The sequence below is a fragment of the Cervus canadensis genome, chromosome 10, assembly GCF_019320065.1.
Source record: "Cervus canadensis isolate Bull #8, Minnesota chromosome 10, ASM1932006v1, whole genome shotgun sequence".
Taxonomy (NCBI): Eukaryota; Metazoa; Chordata; class Mammalia; order Artiodactyla; family Cervidae; genus Cervus; species Cervus canadensis.
The window spans coordinates 73,564,947-73,591,981 of record NC_057395.1 but is presented as its reverse complement, the minus strand read 5'-3'; the positions used below and the strand labels follow the sequence as shown (position 1 = coordinate 73,591,981).

At 52.6% G+C, this 27,035-nt stretch overlaps 1 protein-coding gene across 2 annotated transcripts in view; it reads left to right on the top strand.

The window, feature by feature from the left end:
- Nucleotides 1-26,425, top strand: part of ELMO2 (engulfment and cell motility 2) — a 38,704-nt gene extending 12,279 nt beyond the window's left edge. For both annotated transcript variants that reach the window (XM_043478631.1, XM_043478632.1), the window contains exons 4-21: nt 171-243; nt 586-636; nt 4,148-4,329; nt 6,023-6,122; nt 7,219-7,370; nt 9,779-9,857; nt 12,883-12,933; nt 17,180-17,302; nt 17,626-17,760; nt 18,340-18,444; nt 18,529-18,637; nt 18,973-19,109; nt 20,172-20,335; nt 20,450-20,562; nt 20,740-20,847; nt 21,617-21,699; nt 23,695-23,772; nt 24,913-26,425. In XM_043478631.1, coding sequence (XP_043334566.1) covers nt 171-243; nt 586-636; nt 4,148-4,329; nt 6,023-6,122; nt 7,219-7,370; nt 9,779-9,857; nt 12,883-12,933; nt 17,180-17,302; nt 17,626-17,760; nt 18,340-18,444; nt 18,529-18,637; nt 18,973-19,109; nt 20,172-20,335; nt 20,450-20,562; nt 20,740-20,847; nt 21,617-21,699; nt 23,695-23,772; nt 24,913-25,113 — 2,044 coding nt within the window. In that variant the 3' untranslated portion in view covers nt 25,114-26,425. The remainder of the gene's footprint in view (nt 1-170; nt 244-585; nt 637-4,147; nt 4,330-6,022; nt 6,123-7,218; nt 7,371-9,778; nt 9,858-12,882; nt 12,934-17,179; nt 17,303-17,625; nt 17,761-18,339; nt 18,445-18,528; nt 18,638-18,972; nt 19,110-20,171; nt 20,336-20,449; nt 20,563-20,739; nt 20,848-21,616; nt 21,700-23,694; nt 23,773-24,912) is intronic.
- The last annotated feature ends 610 nt before the right edge of the window (nt 26,426-27,035 follow it).

Here is a 27,035-nt window from a genome sequence, read left to right as displayed (position 1 = left end):
TTTGTTTCCACCCACTCTGCACGCCTCCCCCCTGCCCCCTGCCCCCCCATACATCACAGCGACCACCCAATCCCTTCAGCAACTCTACTGAAAGTTCTTTATTTGCAGCTTCTAGACAGGCCCCCAGGTATGTATGGCCAAAGAGGCTGTACTGTTTTTCTCTTACATAGGTGGTCATTGCCAAACCCGGAGTATTACACCCTCCGTTACGCAGATGGCCCCCAGCTCTACATCACCGAACAGGTTAGTACGGGGACTGGCTCTCAAGTGAGCCGCCTGAGGCGGTGGTGCCAATGGCCCTCGGGAGCTTCCACCTCCTGGGGCGAGAGCTGCTGCCTGGGCAGGTCGGGGCACGTCAGCCCTCACTCTTCTGTGGTGGCTGGAGAATGTGGCTTCTGCTTCCTGAGAGGTGCTCAAAAAGCATCTTAGAAATTCATGGCCAAGAAACAAGCAGGAGGAGAGGGCCTGACTGAAAAGTGTCAGTTACATCTCCTTTAAAAATGACAGACAGTTCCTGCTGACTCGGCTTGCTTGCCCAGTTTTGTATTTTATCTTAGCCACTCTTTGTTTCTCTTTGCCGCCCAGACTCGCAGCGACATTAAGAACGGGACGATCTTACAGCTGGCTGTCTCCCCGGTAGGTATTCTGCTTTCCTTAGGAATTCTTTTATCTGTCAGTCGTACGTGAGTCCCTGCCGTGGGCCAGACTCTGTTCTAGAAAGGAAGACCTGGAGGTGAAAAATGCCCGTCTTCGCTCTCACAGCCTGGTGGGGAGTAAACAGATACAGGATAAGGCCTCCCTCCGGGGTCTGGAGAGAGCGTCTCTCAGGGAGCCGTGGGAACTCAGAAAAGGGCGCACCGGACTCAGCCTGAGGAGTCCCGGGAAGCCCTTCCAGAGGAGGGGACACGTGGCTCCGGTGTTGAAGGGTAAGCAGGAATCAGCTGAAGAAAGAGCAAAAGGAAATGTACTCCAGGCAGAGAGACATGCTTTGTTTAGGGGGGTCGGGAGTGCTGGGTGGCCGAGGACCTGTAGCGATCAGTCAGAAGCCAGCGAAAGGTTCCTCGGTGGCCTTCTTGCAGGTTGGACTTTATCCAGAAGGGGATGTGGAGGACACTGAAAGATTTTAAGCAGGAAGCAATATTGTATTTAGATTTGTATTTTGAAAGATGACTTTAGTGACAGTATGGAAGATGGTGGAAGGCATCTTCAAGAAGCCGGTGAGCAGTGTTAACAGCCCATGAAGGCAGTGGCCATGGAGATGAAAGGGTGGGCGGGGAAAAGTGGAGGTGAGCTTGGCGAAGAAGCTGGAAGGAGCGAGACAGTCCATGCTGGCCCCCTGATTCCTGCCAGGGCAGCGCTGCCAGGTAGCTGAGGAGGCATCCAGAAGGTGGGAAGGAAGCAGGAGCTTGAAGTGGCTTAGGAGCCGAGGGCAGGGGCAGCGTCAGGATGGAGGGCAGCGTGGTCCGCGGTGAGCTGAGAGAAAGGAAACTGAGGACAGAAGAGCCGTCTGATGATCTGGGAGACCGGTTCGCGGCCGCTGGAAGCCAGGTGGCAGTGTGTCGACTTTCCAAGGTGAGGACCTTGAATTCACCACGTTATCAGGAAGCTGGGTTTAAGAGGAAGTAGATACAGAAGGTACCAGCTCCAGGATACAGAGTTGAAAAGATACACTTTCTTAAAAAGAGGTGAAACATTTGTGTATTTTAAAATCTTAAAGGTTTGACAGAGAGCCAGCAAAAGGTCTCCCTCCAACTCTCATCTTCTTTGCCTAGCTCCCCGCCTCCTCTGACCCGTCAGGGTTGTTCCCTTCTCTGGCGGTTTTTCTGTGTCCTTGAGAATGTTTTCAGATGAAAGAGATGGAGGTTGCCAGTGCGGAAAAGAGGGGGCGAGTGATGGGGCAGGCGGGACCTTGGTGCCCACGGGACAGGAGGGGCCCATCGCCCAGCGAGGGGCTCGCCCTGACTGCTCGGCCGGAGCGGGACTGGTGACACGGGGGTGGCCTCGGCACATCTGCAGCTTCTGTTGCAGCTTCTCGTGTGTCCTGTTACGGACACATAATGGAGGGCGTTGCCAGCCGTTGTTCCCCGGTAACATGAGAAACTGCTCCGTCCACACCATACCAGCAGCTGCTTTTTGCTGAGTGCCTGGGTTTAGCTGAATCCTTTCACATATGGTATCATGAGATGAGTACTCTCGATAGCCCCATTTTTCAGACCAGGAAACTGAGACTTGGGTTCAACAAGTCGCCGGTTGTGGACACTCAGGACAGGTCAGAGCCGCCTCTCAGACCCAGGTCCGGGAGCCTCAGGGCCAGTGTTCGTGGCACCTCCACCTCCCGCTTCCCTCTCTCCTCAGCTGTCCTTGTCCTAAGGACCCCATCTCTGCCCCCAGATGCTCTGCCAGTTTAATGTGACAGCCTGGGAGCTGTGTCCTTCACAGAAGTGCCCAAGTGTTTTCCGGGCCCCTGTGCAGAGCAGGTGACTTTCCCTGGGGCAGGGTGCTGCGGGAGGTGGCCGCCAAGAAACGCCGTCTCAGGAGGAAAGTGAACATTTGGAGTTGGAAGGTTCTAAGTGTGATGCGGGCCAATGCTCTTGGAATCATTCTGTCCTGTGGCCCTTTCTTCAGCCCTCATGTTCTCCACGGAGGTGGTAGCGGAGGATTTCCATGTCCTCGAGGCATGTGCGGTTGGAAGGGCCAGACACGGGCAGCCTGACTCCTTGACAGCGGAGAACGGGGGCTCCCGTCACTTGCTTTAGCACTGTAAAGAAAAATGAAGACCCCAGGAGTGGGTTTGCTCTCCAGACTCTTCCATTCCAACCGAGACCATGAAATTAACCCACAAAAAATAGAGTGATGAAGCAGTAAGATGTGAGGCTCTGGCTGTAAGGTTAAGAAGTTCAGCAACAGGAAGGACCCGTGGACACGAGAGGAGGGGTCGCAGCCTCGTTTGCAGGAAGCGGGCAGGAGCTCCAAGAGGGGAAGGGTCACCTGCTCGGGGGTGGCTCTGGCTCCTGCCATCCTTTTCTAAAAGCTCTCTCGAAATCAGCTGCTGCTTGGTATTCTTAAAGTTCCTCCAGGGCTAGCACTTTGAGGAACAATAGTATGGACTTTTGAGAGAAAGTAAAAATAAATATATGTATTGGGCTTACCAGTTTCAGATTGACAAAGAGACCTTAGAGGTCATCAGATTGAATTCTCCACCCAATGCAGGAATCCCTCCCATAGCACTTTTGACAGATGTCATCCAGATTTTCCTTGATTGCTTCCAGTGACCAAGCCCAGTACTTCAAGAGACAACCTCTTCCACTGTCTGATGGCTTTAGTTAATAGAGAACTCTTACGGGTATGGGGAAAGGGGGTGGGGGGGGGTAAATCAGGAGTTGGGATTAGCAGGCACAAACTACCATATATAAAACAGGTTAACAAGGTCCTACTGCATAGCACGGGGAACTAGATTCAGTATCCTATAATAAACCATGATGGAAAAGAATACGAAAAAGAACGTATATGTAGAAAACATGTAACACTTCAGTGTACACTAGAAACTAACACAACATTCTAAATCAACTGGAAGTCAGTTTTAAAAAAGGAAAACTCTCCAATATTGATTGAACCATTATCTGTTGATTCATTGGAAAAAACCCTGATGCTGGGAAAGACTGAAGACAAAAGGAGAAGGGGATGGCAGAGGGTGAGATGGTTTGATAGCATCACTGGCTCAACGGACATGAATTTGAGTAAATTCCAAGAGATAGTAGAGGACAAGGAAGCCTGGCGTGCTGCAGTTCATGGGGTCGCAGAGTTGGACACGACTTAGCAACTTAACAACAGCATTAGTCTGTCTCTTTGTGACTTGCCGTAGGTAGTGGATTGTCATCCCTCAGATCTCTTATATTCCCTCTGTGGGACTCTTTTTAATACATAGACCAGAGTGATATAGAAAGGATACACTTGGCTACAGATCTGTCTTGACCTACTGGTGATTCCCTGATGGATCCAGTAAACATTTATTTAGCAAATATTAAGCAGTGTGAAAAGCGCTTTCTGCCTCGGGCTTGAGAGTCCACAGGGGCCCCTGTGAGCTATTCCCAGAGCAGCGACCCACCACGGGGAGCAGATGTCCTGTATCTTCTCCTTGGTCCCGTAGTCCCGGGCCGCACGCCAGCTGATGGAGAGGACCCAGTCCTCCAGCATGGAGACCCGGCTAGACGCCATGAAGGAGCTGGCCAAGCTCTCTGCCGACGTGACCTTCGCCACCGAGTTCATCAACATGGATGGCATCGTTGTGCTGACGCGGCTCGTGGAAAGCGGAACCAAGCTCTTATCCCAGTGAGTGTTTCCAAGGTCTCGATAGGGGGCTCTCAGAGATCTACGACACTCCTCAGGGCATCCCAGTCTCTTTCCCATTGAGTCAGATGCAGTTACTGAGCTCCATCTGCATACAGAGCAGCGTGCCAAGCACTTGAGGTTCACACAGAGGGGTATAACTTGTTGTGGCCCTAACTCTCCTAGTCTAGTTGGGCTCTCACAAATTCAGAGACGGGGCAAAGTAGCTCTGTGCTAAGTGAGAAGTAAAACTCAGAGCTGAGGATGTTGGAAAGAGAGAGGTCAGCTCGCAGTTGCAATCATTTCTGGAAAGTAGATGCGACGTGATGGAGGTTAGTGAGCGGGCTGTCCGTTATCAACTAGAATAGATACTGTCTGTCTATTCTTAACCACATCCCACCTCCCTCCCTCTCCAGTCACCTCCCCTGCCCCCCATACATAAGCTCCTGATACACAGACATGTGTGGCCCTCCGCTCTAATAGCTCTCCCTCACCCCTTCACTGTCTCCCTGTCACCCGTTTTCACAGTGGGTGGGGTTAGACGGGGCATCCAGAACTTTGTGATGCACCGGAAATGTCTTTGTGCTACTCGAGTGCCAAGGGGGACGTGGCAGGAAAGTGCCCTGTTGATATCAGCAGTGAATAAACATGTTTAGTTTGTCTTCTAAGCCCATGGAACCTAAGCCAGCAGAGAGGGAGTCAGAAATCTTCTCTCAGCTAATGGATCAGCTGCTGAAGTTTCTTAGCCAAACTGAGCTACTCATCTTGGGTATTTGTTTTAAGCCGTGGATTCACCGGCTGCACGGAAATGCTGAAGCCTCTGGCTGCTGTTGGCACTGACCCGGGGGTTCCCAGTCTCGCAGGAGTGCAGGGTTAGACTGGCCGTGGTTCCCTCCTCTTTAAATGGAGGTGATACCCAGCTGGCTGCCCTGTCCTGAGGAGGATCGTGGGTGAGATGGGTCAGAACGTGCTTTGTAAGTGGAAACACGGTCTGTAAATCATAGAGCACCGGCGCGCCACAGTCCGTGGTGTTGCAGAGTCGGACACGACTGAGGGGACTGAGCCCGCACACACAGGCACGGGTGTGTAACGGATACGGTGTGTACAGAGCAGAGAAGGGGGAGAAACCATTTCAATCCTTCCTGTCCTTCAGCACTCTGGTCAGGTTTCTCATGCCTCATCATCCTGTCCTCACCGCAACCCCGTGAGGTTAACACTGCGAGAGGAACTCCATTTTGCAGAGAGAGAAATAGAAGTCTGAAAAGATAAGATTTGCACAGCTAGTAGGTGGTTGGACAGGAGCTGAAACCATGGGCCAAAGTTCACCCTCTTTCTCCTGCGTTCTGCTGCCTCCTGGCCTAAAGGTGGACCTGGGATGCAAGCTCCCTTGGGCACCCCCACCAGGTGTTGCGGTTTGAGGGGGGTTTGGTGGACGGGAGATGGCTGAGGGACTGTTTCCCTGAGATGAGGAAGCCTGGTCGCCCAGCCGCCTTCCCCTCTGTGATACTAGAGATCTGGGGAGGAATCCGCTCCCGCCTGGCATAGGCGTCAGCCAGGCGCCAGGCCCCTGTGGCGTCCGCGGATTTCTCGCATGGTGCTTCCGCTCAAACCCGTGCCTGCTGTAGCTCCCTTCTCGCCTGTGTTCCCTGGTGCTGAATCTTCGTATCGTTTTGTGTGTGTTTTGCACATGTCTCAGCTACAGTGAGATGCTGGCATTCACCCTGACTGCCTTCTTAGAGCTCATGGACCATGGCATTGTCTCCTGGGACATGGTTTCAATCACCTTTATTAAGCAGGTGAGGCTTCCAAACTTCCGTCTCTCCGCCGTTCGTCACCAGGTGTTCTCTAGGCTCAAGGGGAGATGCAGGCAACACAGCTGCTCCGGGGAGGCTCGGCCTTCTAGCCCCAAGGCCAGGTTTTTCATCCTCAGGCTCTGGCCTTCCTGTGGCTCCTGGAAGATGTACCGAGACTTTGTTATACTCACAGGGCCCGCGCTGAGAAGGTGGGACTGGGCTCCCAGAACCCAGTGTGGCCAAAGTGGGACTGGATCGTCCATGAGACCTGCGGTAGCGCCAGCCAGCCCGCCAGCCCCATCCCTAAGTCACTTGACTGCTTCCTGAGCCCTCCCTCCTCTTGGGATTTAAAAAAAAAAAAAATGTTCATTTCATTTGCCTTATATTCTCTTACATTTACTAGTGTGCCTTCTGTTTACGAATCTGCAGGCGAGCCTATTTGTCAGATGAACTCAGTGTGGAGAGGAGAGACTTCTAGTTTTGTCCTTCTTCTAGAAGAAGAGGCAGTGTCACCTCCAAAAACTGAACTGAAAACCAATAAGTGCTATCTCAGCTGATCTAGATTGCACCTGTCATTGGCTTGGGACATTGAGAACTTCCTGATGCTGGAGACACTTAGGCACAAGGGCAATGACCGTGTGTCAAGGATATTCTCATGGGGACTGAACAGAGACTAGATTACGAGACTCGGGTCCTTTCCGTGTCCCTGAGTCTGCGTGTACAGGGACAAGTGTACGTCAGGGGAACCGCACGTGGCAAGCATACAAGGTCCCAGCAACAGGAAGAGCCTCTGCTCCTCACCCTCAGCCCTTCCAGGCCCAAACCCTTGTTTTTAAAAACAAGGGATTAAGCCCTTTGGTTTAAGGAAACACAGTTGAGTGGATACTGTCATTTGAAATTGAGTTATGCATTATCCATGCCCAGGGACTCCCTGGCACCCTGGCCAACACAGCAGACACCACTGTCGCCTGGGGGCAACTGTCCAGAAAGCGGGCAGCACACCTAAGCCGGGGAGAGTCCTGGGCGGGGGGCGGGCATCCGAAACCTAAGCCTTCAGCCCTCACGGGCTTCCTGACCGCCTCGCCCTCTCTGGCTCTAGATCGCGGGGTACGTGAGCCAGCCCATGGTGGACGTGTCCATCCTGCAGAGGTCCCTAGCCATCCTGGAGAGCATGGTCTTGAACAGCCAGAGCCTGTACCAGAAGGTCGCGGAGGAGATCACCGTGGGGCAGCTCATCTCGCACCTGCAGGTGTAAGTGCGACCCCGCCCGGCCCGGCCTCCCCTGCCCTCCGCCCTGCTCCTGCCACAGCTGTATTCCCAGATGCCGGTCTGCTTGTGACTCGTCACCTCTTCCCTACCACTCACTGCCGGAACTCCTCCCATAATCAGACCTGGTCGTGTCCCGCTCCCGCCTGAAACCCTCTGTGACTCTCTTCACCTCTTAGGATAGCATGAAACTGTTCCCAATCCATCCGTGTATCACCATGGTGCCAGACAGAATTAGACGCTTTCTCCTCTATGAGCCCAATAGTCCCTGTTTGTACCTATGACAGTCATATGAAATACTGTCTTTTTTATTATTTGTCTCCCATTTTAAACATTGAGTTGGGAACTGGGACCAGTTTTGTATCCCTTATTTTAAGTAGAAGCTCTGTTAGTGTTTGTTGAATGAACCCTTGCTGAACTAGCAGCATGCGGTTGAGGGTAGCAGGAAGTATCTTGCAGAGCATGAGTTCTAATTCAGACTGCTGCAGACGAGGTCTCAGCCCTCACAAGCTGCCTCCTCTCTTCTGGCTTCAGTTTCCACGCCTCTACCCTGGGGTTAATCCTTCCCACCTCTCAGGCTTGTGAGGATCAAAGGAGAGAAAAGATCTAGTGCAGGGACCCACATGGGATACGTCTTCATTCAGGAGAGGGTTTTTTTGTTGTTGGTCTTTGTTTTTTTAAGAAGTTTATCCCATCCTAAGATATTTAATAGATAGTAAACAGAAGCTAAAGACAGATGAACCCTTTGGAGCCTGTTTTCCCTTCCCCATTCTTTTTTCTTCCCTTTCAGCCGTTCCACGCAATTTAAGGGGCCTGGACTTTCCAAAAGCAAGGATGGTGATACTGCTGACACCTTCCTACCTCCTGCCCCCTTCCAGCATGTGGGTGGTTGACTGAATATCCTGCCGGTTCCCAGGGAAGCCAGAATTCCCAGACTCGGTTGTTTTTAGCAGCCTTTTCTTCACTCAGCTGTGCTCTCAGCCCAAACCTTCCCACGAGCCCAAGTGAAGAAAAGCACCAGGAAATCTGCAGCTCTGACTCCTTCCTCCTTGTCGCTTCTCTGGGGGATTCTTCAGCCTGTTTTCATGCCCCCAAAGCCACAAAGGTTGATTGAAGTGAGGGGACATGATCAACCCCAGATGGAGAGTTCTGATTTCCTGACCTCAGAGTTACCTCTGTTTCTTTGTTTCTGAATTGGAATGACCCAGTCACGTCCTTAGGGAGGCGAGAGGAGCTAGGCGTTTCTTAGGGGTCAGTCTGCGAATATTTTCAACCCATTGCTGTCCCCAGAAGTCATGTCCACTGCTGCTGGACTGAGGGACCCCTAGTGCCCTCAATCAGACTTCCAAGATGCCCCCGCCCGACCTGGGAGCCCCGCAGCCCCTCTGGAAAGAGCCCCAGAAGGCAGTTGTGACACAGCAGGTGGAGAGTTCTCATCAATTGCTGGGAGTGTGAGATTCCAGAGAAAAGTGGTAGCTACCGTTTGTTTAAAATAAAATATGTTCACAGTTGAAGAAGACTTCGAAAAAACAGAGAAGCACAGTAAGGAAATCATTTGCCCATTATCCCACCTCTGGACATAACCACTGTTAACATTGTTTTTTTTTTTTTTTTTTTGCCACCCACCCCTGAGGCATGTGAGAGCTTAGTTCCCTGACCAGGGATCAGACCCTAGCCCCCTGCATGGGCGGTGCAGAGTCTTAACCACTGGACTGGCGGGGACGTCTCTAACATTAAATTGACTGTCTCACTGGTCTTTTTTTTTTTTTTCCTTCTATGCATACTTGTGAAAAAGTTGGAATCTTACTATACATACTTTGTGTGCCTTGACTTTTTTTTTTTTTAAACAGAGTAATAGCTCTTGAACGTTTCCCATGTCAAAGAACCTTCTAAAAGGGTAGTTCTTAATTTTTTTTGCATTCCAGATGCCTTTGAAAATCCAGTAATGGTTATGAACTCTCACCTCCATGGAAGAACTGTCACATAGTCAACCGGATAAATGGAATAATGGCTATCCCATTTCTAGGGTGTATAGATACACTAAGCCCATCCCTAACCCCAAATGAAGAACCTTTGTGCTAAAACAGTGACTGCTTAGGATTTTAATATACATGGACAGAGTTGCTCCTGTGGACATTTGGTTATTTCCTGTTCTTCTTTTTAGTAGTACTTTGATAAAACACTTTGCCAGTAACTTGCACACAGTTCTTTGATGGCTGTCTTTGGATAAATTCCTCCTAGTTGAATTGCTGGGTCAGGGGCTCAGCCCTGTTTTAAGGCTTTTGATCCTTGGCCTCTGATTATTGTATGACAGTCTGCCAGTGATTACTGTAAACCATCTCTTGCTGGTCAATCTTCTAATCTCCCTCTGCCTTCTCTCTCCGTTGACACAGCTCCAACCAGGAGATTCAGACCTACGCCATTGCACTGATTAATGCACTTTTTCTGAAGGCCCCTGAGGACAAGCGACAGGTCTGTGGCAGCCTTTTCAAGCTTTTCATCTGGGCTTTTCCTAGAGAAGACCTCACCCAGCCAGTCAAGGACTCTTGGGAGAGTCCTTCGTCCTGTCCCTCTGTAGCAAGAGCCTATCACAGTGGCTTTGCTAATAAGGAAGACCCTGGGAAGGCCTAGTGGGGGAGACCAGCCGGGTCCTAGGTCAGGGCAGGGACCTGCAGACTTTTCCCCCTCAAGGCCGAATAAGTATTGTTTTCTTTGGTGGGCCTTATGGTCTACCTGGCAGCTCTTCAGCCTTCCCGCTATAGCCAAAGGCAGCCTCAGACAGGTGGGTGTGGTGACTGTTTTTGCATAAGACCTTGACATCTCATTTGGCCTTGGTGTGGCTACCCCTGGGTTAGAGGATTAAGAAGCAGGGAGAGGAGACTGTCCAGGCAGCCCTGCCGGGTCCTAGGAGACAGAAACAGATGCCATCCTTGCTGAAGGAAGCAACAGCGGAGACACGTGGCTCGAAGTTTCATGTATAAAGATCCTCTCATCCAGGTTCTAAACTTTTCCCTATTAGTTAGCTATGTGACATGATGCAAATTGCTCTACTTCTCTGAGCCCCAGTTTCCTCACCTATAACATGGGCAGCATCTGCCCCATTCATTCATAAGGATGTCATGAGAAAACGGCAGAGCCCTGCTCTCCCAGGGAGGAAACTAGGGATGAGCAGAGCAGTGGAGCCAACACTGGCCTCAGAGGCCAGAGCCCAAGGCCGAGTTTTTCTCACCACTGCAAGGCAAGTGCTCTGACCCCTCTGGGTCTCCACTTCTCTTTCTGTAAAATGCAAGGGCCAGGTTAAAGGATCTGTAAGTGCCCTTGCAACACTACCGTTCTAGATTTCTCTGGTCAAAGCCCAAGAGAGGTACATAAGAAAGGCTGTGTAATTCTCGATCAACACCCTGGGCTCAGTAAGTTATAATTCCCGTGGGATCATGTACCGAGTTCTTGGAAGGTTCTGGTGGGAGGACCTGGAGCATCTGTGGTTCTGTCTGTCCTTGTCTTTCTTGGATGGCTTGCTCTGTTCATCTCTTCCTCCCTAGTCCTGTTGTGAATGTAAGCCGAAAGCTCATTCTTCCATCTGCTTCTCTCTGTGCTTTTTGCTTTCTGCCGGCAGGACAAGCACCTTAATCCTCTAGACCTGCCTGTCACTGTAAGTAGCACTGCCGTGTGGAAAGGGGCCTGCTCTCTTCCAGGTGGGGAGGTCAAAGCCAGGCGAAAATCTCCTGATCTGAGCAGGCTGTTCAGGGAGCTCCAAGACACAGGAAAAGGTTGTGTGCTGTAAATCTCGTTTGTCAGGACACCGAGGGAAGCACCGAGGATCAGAGTCACCACAAGGATTAGGGGCTGCCTGCCCCGGGGAACGTGGCCCAGTCTGTGCTTTGTAACCCCTCCACGTGGGCCTGTGGTTCAGCTGGAGAAGATCAGATTCAGAAATATCTTGTGACTTTCATCTAAATGATGCCGGCTGCATCGCCTTCCTGCTTGCTGCAGCAGTAGTAAAGGGAGATGTGTGCCCTTCTGGATGCTTACTGGACTATAGGAATTGGAGAAGCTTTAGACAGTTCACAGAGGGAGTTTAGATGGTCGTTTCTTGGTTAGAGGGAGCTCAGAGAGGTCAGCTCTACAAGGATATGAAAGAGTGAGTGCTTTCTCCCACCTTCCCCTGCCAGCACCGCAGAGAAGTCTTTGGTTGAAGGCCTTTATGCTCCACTAGCAGACCACTGGCAGTTACCCACTCTCTGAGTTGTCAACAGCAAGGTTTAAGCTCCATAACCAGGCTCCCATAGCTACTGAAGAAGTTTCTAGTCCACCTTCTTCCTCTGCCAGCCAGTGTGTGCTCGGGGGACACAAAGTAAAACTTAATGTTCCTGGCAGCGTCAGCCGTCCAGAGTGTGGCCAGAAATCTAGAAGCGAGAGAGGCCTTCCAGCTAAGAAAGATGATTATCTGTGGAATTAAATGAAGGCAGCTTAGAAAGTGCAGTCATACGAATTAACATTATAAGAAGTGATGGCTGACACTGGAAGGAGGAGACAGAAGAATTATGAAAAGCTGTCCAAAAAATTAAAAGCATAGTAATCTAGACGCGTTTTGTTTAGGGGAAAATAGCTTCACATTTCAGAAGCCCCTTAACAGTGTCACAACACAGAATAATAACTGATGTGGGTTTTACTGATGGAACCAAATCCTTGATAGTGATTAAATTAGAATCGTTATAGTCTCTTCAGAAATAAAGAAGTGTATATATTTTGAGAAGATTAGCACAAGAATGGTCAAAATAATGGTTCTGAGAGGACCCTTAAGGCTTCATTCCCTGGAAGATTCACTTAAGACACTGTATTTCCTGAGTGTGCTAAATAGTTACTGTCAAAATCTGAACCCAACATAATAAAAAAGGTGACCCTGTTGTGAAAAATTACCCCAAAGCACACAACAGATTGTTCTCTAAAACCAGCCAGAAGTGAGTCATGGACCACTTACTGTTTCAGAGCATCCCTCCTGAGCTCCTGCTGGCATGGTGCTGGGGGCTGGGGGGGATGCTGGGGCCAAGGCCTTTCCCTGGTTTGGAGTCAGCATTTCACCAGAGCCCCTTGCAGTCTTGGCAGTGGTTCCAGCCGGCGACCATGCATGTGGCCTGGGAACCATCACGCCGCTCTGTGCCCTGTGCTCATTGTCCGTCGCCCAGCGTCCTTGTAACGTCTCGTCCTAAAGCAGTCTTTGTCCCTCTCTGAAGATGACTCAGTTGATTGTGCCATTGAGAAGGGAAGCCCTGTTTACCTTCATTTGTACTCTGAAAAGAAAATGTGTAGGAATTTTTCAGAGTATAAAATACATAGTTGAAGGTCTGTGAATTTTTACCCCATGTGCCCACTTTTCATTTGAAAAGAAGAAAAAAATCAAGGGAAATAGCCTAAGAGCTGTGACATCCCTTCCTTTGGATTGTTGTCACAACTGCAAGCCTGCCACCGGCTCATGTTTGCCTCTTCTTCTCAACAGGACATGGCCAACGCATTTGCACAGAAGCACCTTCGGTCCATAATCCTCAATGTAAGTTCCCAGACAAGCTGTGTTTTGTTACTGTTACTGTTTTGTTATGGTTAACTGCAACGATTATTGTTTTTTAAAAAGTTATTTATTTATTTTTGGCTGTGCTTGGTCTTTGCGGCGGAGGCTTGTGGCGAGCGGGGCCTTCTCTCTAGCTGCAGTGCGCAGGTGCGTCCTTGCAGTGGCTTCCCTAGGCGTGGACACCGGCTCTAGGGTGTGTGGGCTTCCGTAGCTGCAGCACGTGAGCTCAGTGGTTGTGGCTCCCTGGGTCTAGAGCACAGGCCCGATAGCTGTTCCGCAGCACGTGGGATCCTCCCAGATCAGGGACCGAACCTGTGTCTCCTGCATTGGCAGGTGGATTCTTTACTACCAAGCCACCAGGGAAGCCCCTACGATTCTTATAGTTGTACTATTATTAGTGAAATGACTATGGAGCAAGGTGGGCACTCAGGAAACTTACTGGTAGGTACTTAACCCTTCCTCAGTTGGAAAGCTGTGTTTTGTGATCCTGTAAGCAGGGTTGTCTTGAGGAGGCTGGCCCACCGGGAACTGCAGAGCCTCCAGAGAGGTCCTTAGCCAGCTAACACTGGCTGGCTGTTTGTTGCCAACTGTTTTGTCCCACAACTCCAAAAAAAGTGTATCCAGAAGGACTGTGTTAAAACAGACACAGAAAGAGCAGTTCATTCAACTGACACCAGTCATAACCCCGAGTTGTGTGGGGCCGTGGGAGGGATGCCCGGCCTGTGGGTTCCAGGGGAGGACCCGGCAGTCCCTCCGTGAAGGAGGGATGTAGGAGGCTCTAGGTGAGGCTGGGAATATGCGAGCAGTCCAATCAGAAGAGGAATTCCTGCGTGGGGAAGGGGGACGGCCAGGAGCAGTGAGTGGTCCTGTAAAGGGTGGAGCAAGGATTTGTGATCGGCTGAGTGCTGTGCTTAGTCGCTCAGTCGTGTCCAACTCTCTGCAACCCCACAGGCTATAGCTTTCCAGGCTCCTCTGTCCACGGGATTCTCCAGGCAAGAACACTGGAGTGGGTTGCCATGCCCTCCTCCAGCGGATATTCCTGACCCAGGGATCAAACCCAGGTCTTCCGCATTGCAGGCGGATTATTTACCATCTGAGCCACCAGGGAAGCCCATGACCAGCTGGTGAGGTAGCAAAGAGGACCTTGGTTTTCTTTTTCAAAAAGCAATTGAGGGTCTTTAATCAAGATCTTGAAATAACCCGGCTGTCTTTTAGAAAGATCACACTACAAGGTCTGTGTTTTCTGAGGGGCGGTGGTGGGGAGAGAGCTGAGGCAGGCAGTGAGGGCAGAGGCAGAGAGCCAAGGAGCTTGGTTAAAAGGAGGCCATTGTATCAGTTGTCAAAAACAAGGCAAAACTGGGAGACTGCAGTGAAGGAAACAAAATGAGAAATCAGAGAGTCAAGTGTGAAACCTTCAGAATTCTGAACATGAACTTTGGAGTCATCTGCCACTCCGCCCGCACCCCCCCCCCGCCCCCCCCCGCCATTAACCGGTCCTTGATCTTGAGCAATCTGCTTACCTTCTGTGGGCTTCGATTTGCTCACCCGGATGTGGGGACCGATGAGCTAATGTACACACTCAGGACTTAGCGCTCGGTGAGCGCTCTGCTCACAGGGGCAGTTCCTTCACCGTGAACGAGACGCATGGAGGGGGGACGATTCAAGACGTCCCCGTGGGCGCCTGAGAAGTGGGTCAGCTGCTGTGAACAGGCAGAGCCGGACGCCACCCCGCAGAACCAGCCCCCGCCTTGGGGCTGCCTCCCCGCTCAGAGCCCCCCTGCCAGCACGGCAGGATGGACAGGCGCAGACGCCGCTGCCCCCGCCTGCGGCTCCGGGGCCCGTCCACGTGCCGGGCAGCTGTCAGGAGCCGTCCTCTGCGTGTGTGGGAGTGGGTGCCCTCCCGAGAGAATTTGAATGAATTCCGGGGCTCGTCCTTTACCTCAGTGGATTTAGAATTTCAGCTTGTTCCTGGACAAACCTGGCGAACAAGCAAGGCTTCCGTCCACTAGAGAAGACAGTTCGGCATCAGGACTCGGGACCCAAACGGTCCGCTCAGGAAAGGTTAATGCGCGCTCACTTCCGTCTGGATTTAGTGGAGTCGAGTCAGAGAGCGGAGGCCTCGTGCTTGACAGTCGAATGAGACTCCATCAGACTGGAGCTGTCCCTCCTTAAGCCTCCGAGGGCTGGAGTCATCACCCTCCCCCCGCTACGACGTCTCTCAGTGTGAGGAAGGCGGATTATAGTGAATGAAAACCAGGCTCTCTTCGGAGTGGCTTTATGACATGGAGCGAGGCGAGGAGGGAGGAACGGGGGCAGACAGGTAGGGAGAAACCAGGGTGGCAGCGGGACCCGGAGAAAGGAAGAGACTCGGGCGGAAGCGGAGGGGCCCGAAGCGGCCAAGGCGGAGGAGAGGGACTGGTGGGGGCGGACCGTGAAAAGGAAGCTGGAGAGACAGATGGACACCCAGACCCACGGCAGAGGCGGCCGAAGAGGCTGTCGTGGGAGATGAGGGCGGAGCGTGCGCACCGCGGGCCAGGCAGGGGCAGCGCAGAGCCCATGCCACGGGCGGCTGTGGGGCGCTGGAGATGCGCCCGGTGCGCCTGGAGAACTGGACTTGTCGTTCTGGACAGTTTCAGTTTAATTCCAGTACCCACCTGTGGCTTGTGGATGCTGTGATGGGCCTTGCAGTCCAGGGAAAGGAAAAGAAAGGAAGAGCTCTGGAGTCGCAGGTGGGGAGAGGGAGCCTAGGGCAGTGCTGGCCAGTGGGAATACAATGCGAGCCACAGGTTTCATCATCAGTGTTCTAGTAGCAGCATCAAAAAAGGGAGGAAAATTAATTTTTTTTTAATAGCAGAGTACATAGGGAAAATTAATTTTGATAACAGACTACATTTAACCCAGTATGTCTGAAACCGTATGATATTGCATGTAATCAATAGAAAAATGATTAAGAAGATATTTTACATTTTTTTTTACACCAACACCCTGATATCCAGTGTGCAGTTTACATTCTCAGCATATCTCGGTCTGGACCAGCCACATTTCCAGTGTTCAGCAGACACGGTTGGCCAGTGGCTACCAGATTGGGCTGCACAGATCTGAAGAGAGTGTGCAAGCTCTGGAGAAGGACTGATCTAGAGTGAGGGAGCGCTAGAGTACTTTAGACACAGCAGAACTTTCTGCGAATGGACATGTTCCACACCAGCTCTGTCGCTGGATGGTAGCCACCAGCCGCAGGTGCCTCCTGAGCTGAAAATGAGGCCAGTGCCTCAGCTTCAAGTGAGGCCTCGTAACTTGAGTTAATTCTAACTGACTGAGAGGCACGTGGCCACATATGACAGGGGCTCGCATGCTGGCCAGCACAGCTCTCGAGACGAGCTGGACGGAGGAAGAGAAAGCGAAAGGGACAGACGGTGGTACGTGTGGGTAACCAGGCGGGAGTTTCATTTGATGAGAGAAGACCAAAGCGCCGGGGCCTCCGGATGGCGGGTGAGGCGCAGGGAGCACGTGGCAAAGGGCAGGAGGCCACCGCGGGCGGGAGACGGGGTGGGCCGGCGTGGTCAGCCCGGAGGACAGCGGGGCGAGTAGGGCAGGGCAGAGATGCAGCGTGGGCGGCGGAGGAGGCCTGAGGGGCTGGGGCCAGCGGGTGTCGGGAGGAGGCGGCGAGCTCCGGGCAGGGGGGGATAGTCAGAGAAGAGGGACTGGGGTAGCGGCACAGGGAGGGGGCCGTACCCAGAGTGAGCGGGGGAAGGGGAGGCAGAAGGGGTGAGTGGGGGCCCTACAGGGAGCATTAGATGCCCCCCGCCTTTGTGTGCATGTCTCAAGACAACTGAAAGGATCTTTTCGAAACCTCTCTCCTCGATGAGGCCATCCTGAACATTTTCCTAAGAAAAGCGTGCCGTCCAGTTCTGCCAGTGACTCTTGAGACACACTCTCTGTTGTTGGGATCAACTGGAATGAGGCCCAGCCACCCACCTCCCACATCATAACCTTACCCTTTGTCCTACTTCCCTGCCCAGGGCTGGGCAGAAGAAAAGACGGTGCCCTTGGGGCTTGCAGTGCATCAGCGCTGCCCGAGTCAGGCCCGTTCATATCCCCCCCGTTCTGGAGCGTGCAGGTGCCCTGGGGGGAGGAAACCCTGTCCCCTGCCCAGTGCTGTCTCTTTCACCAGCGTGGATGCGACCCTCCAGCAGAAATCACTTCAACCCTCTGCTCTTGTTCTTTCCAGCATGTGATCCGAGGGAACCGCCCAATCAAAACCGAGATGGCCCATCAGCTGTATGTCTTGCAAGTCCTGACCTTTAACCTTCTGGAAGAGAGGATGATGACCAAGATGGACCCCAACGACCAGGTAGGCTGCCAGTGGGACCGGGCTCTCCCAGCTGGCATCTTGTGCCTTGTGACCTGGTGCCCTCCGCCCTGTGTTTGGAGCACTTGCTGAGTGCCAGGAACTGTGCTTCGTTGTGTCTGCAGAAACGGTTTTGTCAGCTCTGTGCCTCACCGCGATCCCTTCCTGCTGGTGATCCTGGGCCAAGCCCATCTGTGTCCTTCTGTGTGATGCCTCCTCAGGGATTGATCCGGGCCAGGGTTCTGCCCGCAAAAGCTCGACCCACTCTTTTCCTTGCTTCCTTTGATCAGCTGACTCATCTGCTGACAGTCTGTTTCACCTCCCAGGCTCAAAGAGACATTATATTTGAACTGAGGAGGATTGCATTTGATGCAGAGTCTGACCCCAGCAACGCCCCTGGGAGTGGGACTGAGAAACGCAAAGCCATGTACACCAAGGACTACAAAATGCTGGGGTTCACTGTAAGTTTCCCAGAGCACTAACACTGTAGACCTTCTCCCCTGACAGGGAGTGAGAGGCCCCCCCCAGACAGAACCCTGACAGCCTTCCCTCGTAACATCTCGTAACGTCGGGAGCCCCGGAACCGGAGACGCTGAGAAGCTCGAGGGCCCTCGACACTTGGTCCACTTTGGCCGTGGCAGGTTCACAAGTTTATGTGCAACATTTGGCCCCTTGAAACAAACCCATCTGCAGGAGGGCCCAGGAAGTGGGCCAGATGAGTGGAGAGGGGACCGCTCATCAAAGCAGCTGGTTCCATGAAAAGCTGGAGTGTGTATTGTGATAGGAGACAGCTTGAGGATGGAGTTAATTAAATACTTACTGGGCATCTACTCAGCAACCAGCAGTATTCTAGGCCCTGGGGATGCCAGACAAGTCAGCCACAGTCCAGTGGCCAGGAGCCCAACCCCTCGTAGTAGAGATGGCATGTGACGGGCTTCAGCAGGGGCAGGCATAGTGCAGGGGCGATCGGACGTCCCCCCAAGTGAGCCCCCACACGGGGAGACCGTCAGGTCTCAAGTCAGGTGTCTTTCTTTCCCCAGAACCACATCAACCCTGCGATGGACTTCACCCAGACTCCGCCTGGGATGCTGGCCTTGGACAACATGCTGTACTTGGCGAAATTCCACCAGGACACCTACATCCGGGTAAAGGCTGGGGCCAGCCGCCCCCCGCGGACGCCCCGTCGCTGCCTCCCCTCTCCCTCCCTCACGCCCTCTCCTCCCCTGCAGATCGTCCTGGAGAACAGTAGCCGAGAAGACAAGCACGAGTGCCCCTTTGGCCGCAGCGCGATCGAGCTCACCAAGATGCTGTGTGAGATCCTGCAGGTCGGGGAACTGCGTAAGTGTGCGGCTCCCCGCACGCCCGTTCCCTGGGCTCAGGAGCCCGGTGAGACCCGAGGGTGCGGCGTTAGGCATCCGTGTGACTGGACAGCCTTCTTGGGCTTTTTTTTTTTTTAATCACTGAGTGGGCTGTAACCCGTCTACCCTTGTTTATTACCGGAGTCGTGGCCGTGGCTTGTTTGAGCTGATGATTTGAGAACGTTTGGCAGCTTCACCACCACCCACTTACCCTCCCAGTCCTGAGTCTGATTCTGTTCCTCCGGACTGCAAAGGAGCCCAGGCTTCTGGACACGGGCTCCCAGCGTCATCCTTTGCCCGCTTCTCCTTCCACAGCGAACGAGGGACGCAATGACTACCACCCGATGTTCTTCACCCACGACCGCGCGTTCGAGGAGCTCTTTGGCATCTGCATCCAGCTGCTGAACAAGACCTGGAAGGAGATGAGGGCGACAGCCGAGGACTTCAACAAGGTCAGGGTCGCAGAGCTCCGAGGCCTGGGCAAGGCCGCCCTAGGGCAGCCTGGGGCAGCTGGCCCAAGCCTGGCCATCCCTGAGCTGGAAGACGGCGTGGTTGGCAGCGCTGAGTCACAGGACAGAGGCGTTGAGAGCGTCAGCGCCCCCGGAACCCTGAGCAGGGGTCTCCCCGCTGGACCGCTGTTCCGCCCGGTGGACCAGTACCAGCCCCTCCCGCCTTCCTTTGGGGACAGCAGGGGTGACAGAGCACACGGGCTGCGCAGGCACCGCGGCGGTGTTAGAGGTCCGAGCGACCAGAGTGAGTTCACGTCAGGGCTGCTTAGCAGTAGGAGCACTCCTCGATGCTTTCTGGGTACCTACCTCTCTGACGGCACTGCCAGGCCCTCAAAAGCTGGTCATCTAGGAGCTGGCTCTTTTGAAGCTGCTCACCTCAGTGTAAAAACTTTGTAAAATATTAAGAAGGGGAACATCTAACTCCCCTGCCCAGTGACCACGACCCTGATTATGTTTCCCTCTAGTATTTTTTTTTTCTGTGTATTTTTCCTTCATTGGTAGGGAGCTGATGGGACGTACAGATGGTGTCCTGCTTTCTACTATAGCTGTTATTCTAAGGGAACTAACAGGTATTTTGCACTCACACCAGTGGGCCAGGCATGGTGCATCCAGAGACTGGGGGTCTCCTATTCCTCATGGCGGCCTCCATCGAAGATGTGTCTTCCTTTCTCTCACTCTAAAGACGAGTAGGTGGGGCCTGAGGGTGTTGAGTGAGTTGCTCGAGGAACAGATTAAAGTGCACAGTCAAGCCTTAAACCCCTGTCTCTCTGGTCCAGCCACCTCCTCTCATTCTCCCCCACTGTTGACGTGTTGAGAGGTACGAGAAATGAAGTGTTTGTCAGCATCGCGGTCCTCCGTAACCGTCTAAGGCAGTATGCCTTGAGAGCCAGTGTTCTTCCTCGCCCAGCAGATGCCCGTGGTGCCTGCTCTGCCCAGGACCCAGAGGGCAGAGCCCGGGGTCCGTTTCCCGGGGCTGTGCTGAGGCCGCGCCTCCTCCTCTCTCAGGTCATGCAGGTGGTCCGAGAGCAGATCACTCGAGCTTTGCCCTCCAAACCCAACTCTCTGGACCAGTTCAAGAGCAAACTGCGGAGCCTGAGCTATTCCGAGATCCTGCGGCTGCGCCAGTCGGAGAGGATGAGTCAGGATGATTTCCAGTCCCCGCCGATCGTGTAAGTGCCCGGACGGGGGCGGTGCTGGGGGTGCTGCCAGCACCTTCCCTTCCCCACCCCCCCACACCCCCAGTCCCCGTGACCTCCCCTGATTCAGGTGCTCATCCACCCCAGGGAGCTGAGGGAGAAGATCCAGCCCGAGATCCTGGAGCTGATCAAGCAGCAGCGACTGAACCGGCTCTGTGAGGGGAGCAGCTTCCGGAAGATTGGGAACCGCCGGAGGCAAGGTGACCTGAGGGCGCGTTCCCCGGGCGTCCGTCCCTCCTGCCTGGCGCCGCTGCTCGCGGGCCTGCGGCGTCCCTGGGGGGAGCGGGCAAGGAGCGAGTCCCCTCTTGGCCCCTTGGATGCCCCGGCCTTTCCTAGAACTGTCCTCGTTCACCTGCCTGGCTTCCCGTGTGTTCCAGAGCGTTTCTGGTACTGCCGCTTGGCCCTGAACCACAAAGTCCTGCACTACGGGGACTTGGATGACAACCCTCAAGGGGAGGTGACGTTTGAATCCCTGCAGGAGAAGAGTAAGTTCAGGTCCCCGTTGGGCTGTCCTGTAGCCGGACTCCCCGTCAGCAGATCTGAGTTCTGCTTCTGGCTGCTCCAACTGGTTATCTGGCCTCAGGCCCGTTATTTCATCTGAATCTGTTTCCCGGGTGGTCAGTGGTTATCTCTACCGGGCTGACGTCAAGGAGCTGTTTGGAGATTCAGTAAGATCACAGATAGGAATGGGTTTTGCAGATTGGAAAGGATGATGCAATTCTGAGTTGAAAGGCAGTGGTTAAGAGCAGAAGCTCTGAAGCCTGACTGCCTGGATTCAGATCCTGGCTTTGCTGTTAATTCTAATTAATTACAAGTTACTTCTCCTCTCTGCCTTAGATTCTTCTGTAAAACGGGAATAATAGCCACATTGCCCCCTTCAGAGGATTGAATGAGTTCTATCTGTAAAGCACTTAGAACGGTCGCTGGCAGGGAGGAAGAGTAATCATTAGTTGCCGTTTGCTATGGCCAACGTTGTCATCCTTGTTACTGTGAAGTGGAAGTGAGGTGTCTGAGGCCCCGTTCCTTCGGGAGACCATGCAGAGGTCCGGCACTGACCCCAGTTAGATTTGACCCAGCCCAGCAGGCCAGGGTCCAGGCCCAGGGGCCACAGAGGAGGGAATGACGTAGGCCGCCCTCCCTGAGCTCACAGCCCTGTGGGGCCGGGGGCTAGGGCGTCCCTTTCAGCGCTAGGTTGGATGCAGGGACCAACCTACAGCATAAAGCTTCCGGAAACTGATTCTCTTCGTTTTTCAGTTCCTGTTGCAGACATTAAGGCCATTGTCACTGGGAAGGATTGTCCCCACATGAAAGAGAAAAGTGCTCTAAAACAGAACAAGGTGAGTGGAGGAGCGGCCCTGGGTCTGAGCTGCTGTCCGAGTGATCCTGGGCATAGCCGGTGGTGGCTGCTTTCTGGATGCATGGCCTCCCATTCTCTCTCTTTAAACTGACCCTGAATGTTTTATTAAGAACAATCTGAACAGACACCAAAATAGAAAGAACCCTCATATAGGCCTTGCCCAGCCTCATCCACCATGGCAGTGTCCACGTCCACTTGTCCCTCTTCACTTATTACTTCGAAGAAAATCTCAAGTGTTATTTCATTTTACCTGTAAACATTTAGATTGTATTTCTGATTTATAAGGACTCTGTTTAACATAATCACAATACCGTTTTCACATCTAAGAGGAGATAAAAAGTTGTTATTTAGAATCAAATATTCCACTGATACTTGATTTTTCCACTAACTGTCTTAAAAAATCCCACTTTCTCCACATAAAAATACATAAATGTGTATAAGCATTTGCACGCACATACTCACACACTCAAACCCAGTTTGTCTGCGAATCAGGGTCCAGACAGGGTTTGCGCATTGTGATGGGGCTTCCCTAGTAGCTCAGCGGTAAAGAATCTTCCCGCGATGCAGAAGACGTGGGTTTGATCTCTGGATCGGGAAGATCCCCTGGAGGAGCAAATGGCAACAAAGTCCAGTATTCTTACCTGGAAAATTCCATGGACAGAGGAGCCTGGTGGGCTACCATCCATGGGGTCACAAAGACTAAGACGTGACCGAGTGTGCGAGAGACGCAGACGCACATTGTGATTAGTCTTTTAAGGTTTTTTTAATTCTTAAAAAAAATGTTTTTAATTTAAAGAATTTTATTTGTTTATTATTTATTTGTGGGATCTTAGTTCCCTGACCAGGGATTGAACCCAGGCCCTCAGCGGTGAAAACACAAGAGTCCTGACCACGGGACTGCCAAAGAATTCCCTCTTTTAATTTCTTAATTCATAAGTTCCCCCTCCATCTCTTTCTCCCTCTCTCTTTGCAGTTCATTAGTTGAGGAAACCGGGTTGCTTGTTTGGCAGTTTTCCAGAGTCTAAAATCTGCTGATTGTCTCCCCACGGTGTAGTTGAGTCTGTTCCTCTGTCCCAGATCTGTAATTGGTAGCGAGACCTTGAGGCTTGATCCGGTCCAGGCCTGACCTTTTTTGTTGTGGCCACACTCCTTCCTAGATGGTATCATATCCTATCAAGAGGCACATAACGCCTCTCTCTTTGTGACGCTGGCAGACTCTGGACGCTCAGAGCCTTGTCTCATTAGAACATTAAGGTTTGCAAACTAGTGGTGCTCCAGTGCAGCCACCCCTTCTCATGCATTAACTGAACTGCTTCTCTACAGAGAGACTTGCCGTCACTGACTGTGCTTTCCCAGTGGCACAGTGTATATAGGAAGGGAGGCTAAACGCTTGATTCTTGCCTTTTAAGTGCCTACTTTTAAAACAAGGAGTTAGGTCTCTGGTATCGTCCAACAGTGACTTATTTTGTGCATGTGTTTTGTTTTTCAGTATTATTATAAACTCATGGATTTAAGCCTGTTATACTTCTTTGATTACAGTTGTGTTGTTGATGCTCAAGTTGTTCCATCTGTGGCCACAATTTGTTTTTGTTGTGGTGGGTTTTTTTAAAACTGTTAAGACTTTCAGCTTAATTACCCATATATATATATATATATATATATATTTGAGATAATACAGAGTCATGGACTCTGACATTCAAAGGTTCAGAGTATTGAGAAATGAGTTCTCTATAACCTTAAAAGTATCGTCACATCCCAGACATGACTTGGGTGGGGAGTGGGTGAGTGAAGGTTGATGACTGCGGGCCTCACCTCCGGCCCCACTAGTGCATGGGCCCGAGGACCTTGATGCCGTCACATCTGAACAGGCGCATTTGGTGATGGTGCCAAACTGCCAGGACTCTGGCCAAGGTCTCGGTGTGTGGAGCTCAGGCCATGACATTGCTCCAGATAACTGGAACCCTTTCTCCTTTAGGAGGTGCTGGAATTGGCTTTCTCCATTCTGTACGACCCTGATGAGACCTTAAACTTCATTGCACCTAATAAGTACGAGGTGAGCGATGTGGCCCTGTCTTGGACAGCCGAGCCTTCTCTGTGACTCTGCAGCTGGAGGGGAGGAGTGGGCAGAACAGGCACGTCTTTCTAAAGGCAGGGGCCTCCAGAGTGTCTTGAAGACTGTGACACCAAAGATCTGCCATGCCGGGGGTCCTTCCAGCAGTAGGTTGTCTTTAGAAGGACAAGGTCCACTAGGGGTAACTTATTTGCCTGGAACTAGGAAAAGTCTCCTCTTTGCAGTTTCTGCATGGCCACCCACCCAAGAGAACCTGACCAATCCTCCCTCCTTGGGTTTCTGGGGCACATGTTGTAGTGCATCTGACCTGGGCTTTGAAGCCAGGTGGATCTTACGCTCCTGACATGGGGCCTGCAGTTTCATCTGTAGCACCAGAAGATGCTAGATATTAAAGAGCAACTGTGGTTAACAGCATACGTGTCTGGTGAGCTCTGGGAGCCACTGGAGGGAACTGGAGGGTGGGGCTTCTGGAAGAGGAGACCCTAAGGCAGGGGGCCTGAGCTGCCAGTGGAGTTTATTGGGAAGAAATGAAGAACTTGCAGGTGGGAGACAGGTGAGCAAAGGTATGAAAAAGATGGAACAAGAGGAATTAGGGAGGAATGGGTTGAGAATTCTCTGTTGTTCCCTCTTATCCTGAAACCCTCAAGTTCAGCTTTTCTAGTACTTATTTTTAACATTTATTGACTTTTTTAAAAATTGACTTTTCTTGAAAAAAAGTTGATTTTTACAGGGATTCCTTTCCTGCCTTTTTCACCGGATATGTCTTTCCTTCCCAGTATTCCAGATTTGGGGGCATCTCAGGTAGCTGATGTCCCTGTTCTTAGATCCCATTTTGCTGTTTTCCTTAATAGTATTTTTTTTTAAATCACACTTCATATTATCTTAGGGAGTTTAAATGTAAATCCCTTATAAAAATCAAAAGGTCTTTTGAGCAAGTGACCTCCCAGCAAGCACCTCCCAGCAAGCATCTCCCAGCTTACCTTCGCCATTATCTCGGATCGGTCCTGCCTGTCCTGCAGGGGGCCCAAAGAGACTCTCTGAGCCCTCTCAGCAAAGGGACCTCAGCAGGCCCTCCCACTGACCAGGGGCCCCCAGGTGACATTTGCAACTTGCTCCCCACAGTACTGCATCTGGATCGATGGCCTCAGTGCCCTCCTGGGGAAGGACATGTCCAGCGAGCTGACCAAGAGTGACCTGGACACCCTGCTGAGCATGGAGATGAAGCTGCGGCTGCTGGACCTGGAGAACATCCAGATCCCCGAGGCCCCGCCGCCGGTGCCCAAGGAGCCCAGCAGCTACGACTTCGTCTACCACTACGGCTGAGCCTGGAGCCGGAGCAGACAGTACCCTGCAAGGGACTTGGGGCCCAGGAGGAACACTCGCAGTCTGGTGCCTTGTCTTTGCTTGTACAGAATCCGTAGTGACCGTGGGGGCCAGTCAGTGCCAGTCACACCTCAGACTCACCTCGGGCCACCCCGAGCCTCCTCTCGGTCCCCATCCACTCCGAGTCGTGAAGGCGGGGTGCTCTGCCCTCGCCATCACCGTGGAGCCTGGGGACGGGCCACGAGGGACGAACAGCAGACACCCTTGCCTTCCAGGCCAAGAAACTGCTCCTGGAGCCAGAGTCAACCACAGCCACTCACCTTTTCTCCCTGAGCCTGCTCACCGGTCGCCTGGATCCCCCAAGGGGGCAAGAGCTGGCCCAGGAAAGGCTGCCCGCAGAGGACAGACATGTTGGGTGGTTTGAGAGCCTCAAGTGACCCGGGCCTGTGTCTCAGATCTAAGTGGAAGCCTCGGCCTCTGCTCAGTAGATGCCTTGCCCTTGCTTTTGCCGTCTTCGTGAGGGCTCACCCGGCCTTGCCCGGGGCCAACGTGCTGCTGCTGCTGCTGCTCTGACGTCTCTGGTCTCCGGGGCCACCAGGTCCTCTTGCCCACTCATTTGCCTGGGCAGAGGGACGTGTCTCCGTGCAAGCTCACAGTCTCTCATCCTGGCAAGTCAGAGCCATGCAGACTGAGTCCCACCCTCTTAGCCTCGAGGCAGAGCCGAGAGGAGGCCTGGGCCTAGACTGGTGCGGTCACTGGAGTCCGCTCCTCTCCCCTCCACATTTATATCATGTCCTTGCCTGGGGAGAAAACTCCCACCTAACCTGAACAGCTGCCCTTCCAGTTTGCACTCCTTCGGCCTTCCCGGCCTCGGGAGGTTTGCCTCCCCTGCCCTCCTCCCCCAGCGCTGTGGTCTCTGCCATTGGCCATGATTTCAGGGAGCCGGCTGGGGCCCGCAGAGGCCCCCGCTGTGCCCATGAGGCTTCCCTGGTGCTGCAGCACTCGTAAACCACACGCGCGGGCACCGTGGCTTTCAGTATTGGTAGCCTAGCATGGTGGGGACTGCCCAGTGAAGAGTGTACTGTATATTTTCTTTACTATAGGCCATACTTCTACAGACATGTATATATATTTATATAAGATCTACCTATCCTAGGGTGGAATGTTGGAGGGAAAATAAAATGGGAGGCCAAAAAAAAAAAACACAAACCAAAAGTCAACACTTGCAGTTGCAAGCCAAGATTGTAACCTGAGAGTGGCCAGGAGCTTCCTGTCAGTAACCATGTTTTCAATAAATACTCTTTCATGTACACACCGGTTCCCACTAACAGCTGTTTCTCTGTACTGGCTCCCTGCCCCGGGGAGCTTTCACCTTGACAAGCCTTCATTTCATTGTGTCTGGGAGACGCTGGAGAGCTCCAGCTGGAGTCCTCAGCCACCTTCCCAGAGCCGCCGCCGCCGCCTCTTCAGCCACTCTGCCCCACCACACGCGGGACTGCACACACACACAGACTCTCCCGCTGGGACAAAGTGCTTTCTGCTCAGGCCTGCCAGGTACAGCCCTGAGGACATGGCCTCCCTCTTCTCCCTGCCAGGGACACAACCAGGAAACAGCTCGAGTACTTGTGCCTTACAAGGAAGACATGTTCTTCACCCTGTGTGCTGCCGGTGCTCGGTGCCCAGCCTGCCAGCTGGTGTTTCATACTGTCCTCCAAACCTCAGCCTTGGTAGCCTGGAGGCTTGAATGAGGGCCGTGATGAAACAGATACTTCATCTTGCTTCTGTGGAAGAAGTGGGTGAGGACAAGTGCTTTCAAAAGGCACAGAAAGTGTATGCAGCCTTGACTGAATAAAGCCAAGAGCCTCGGTGCCATTGTAGGTGTTGGTGTAAGTGCTGAATGAACGAATGCCGGGTGATGCCAG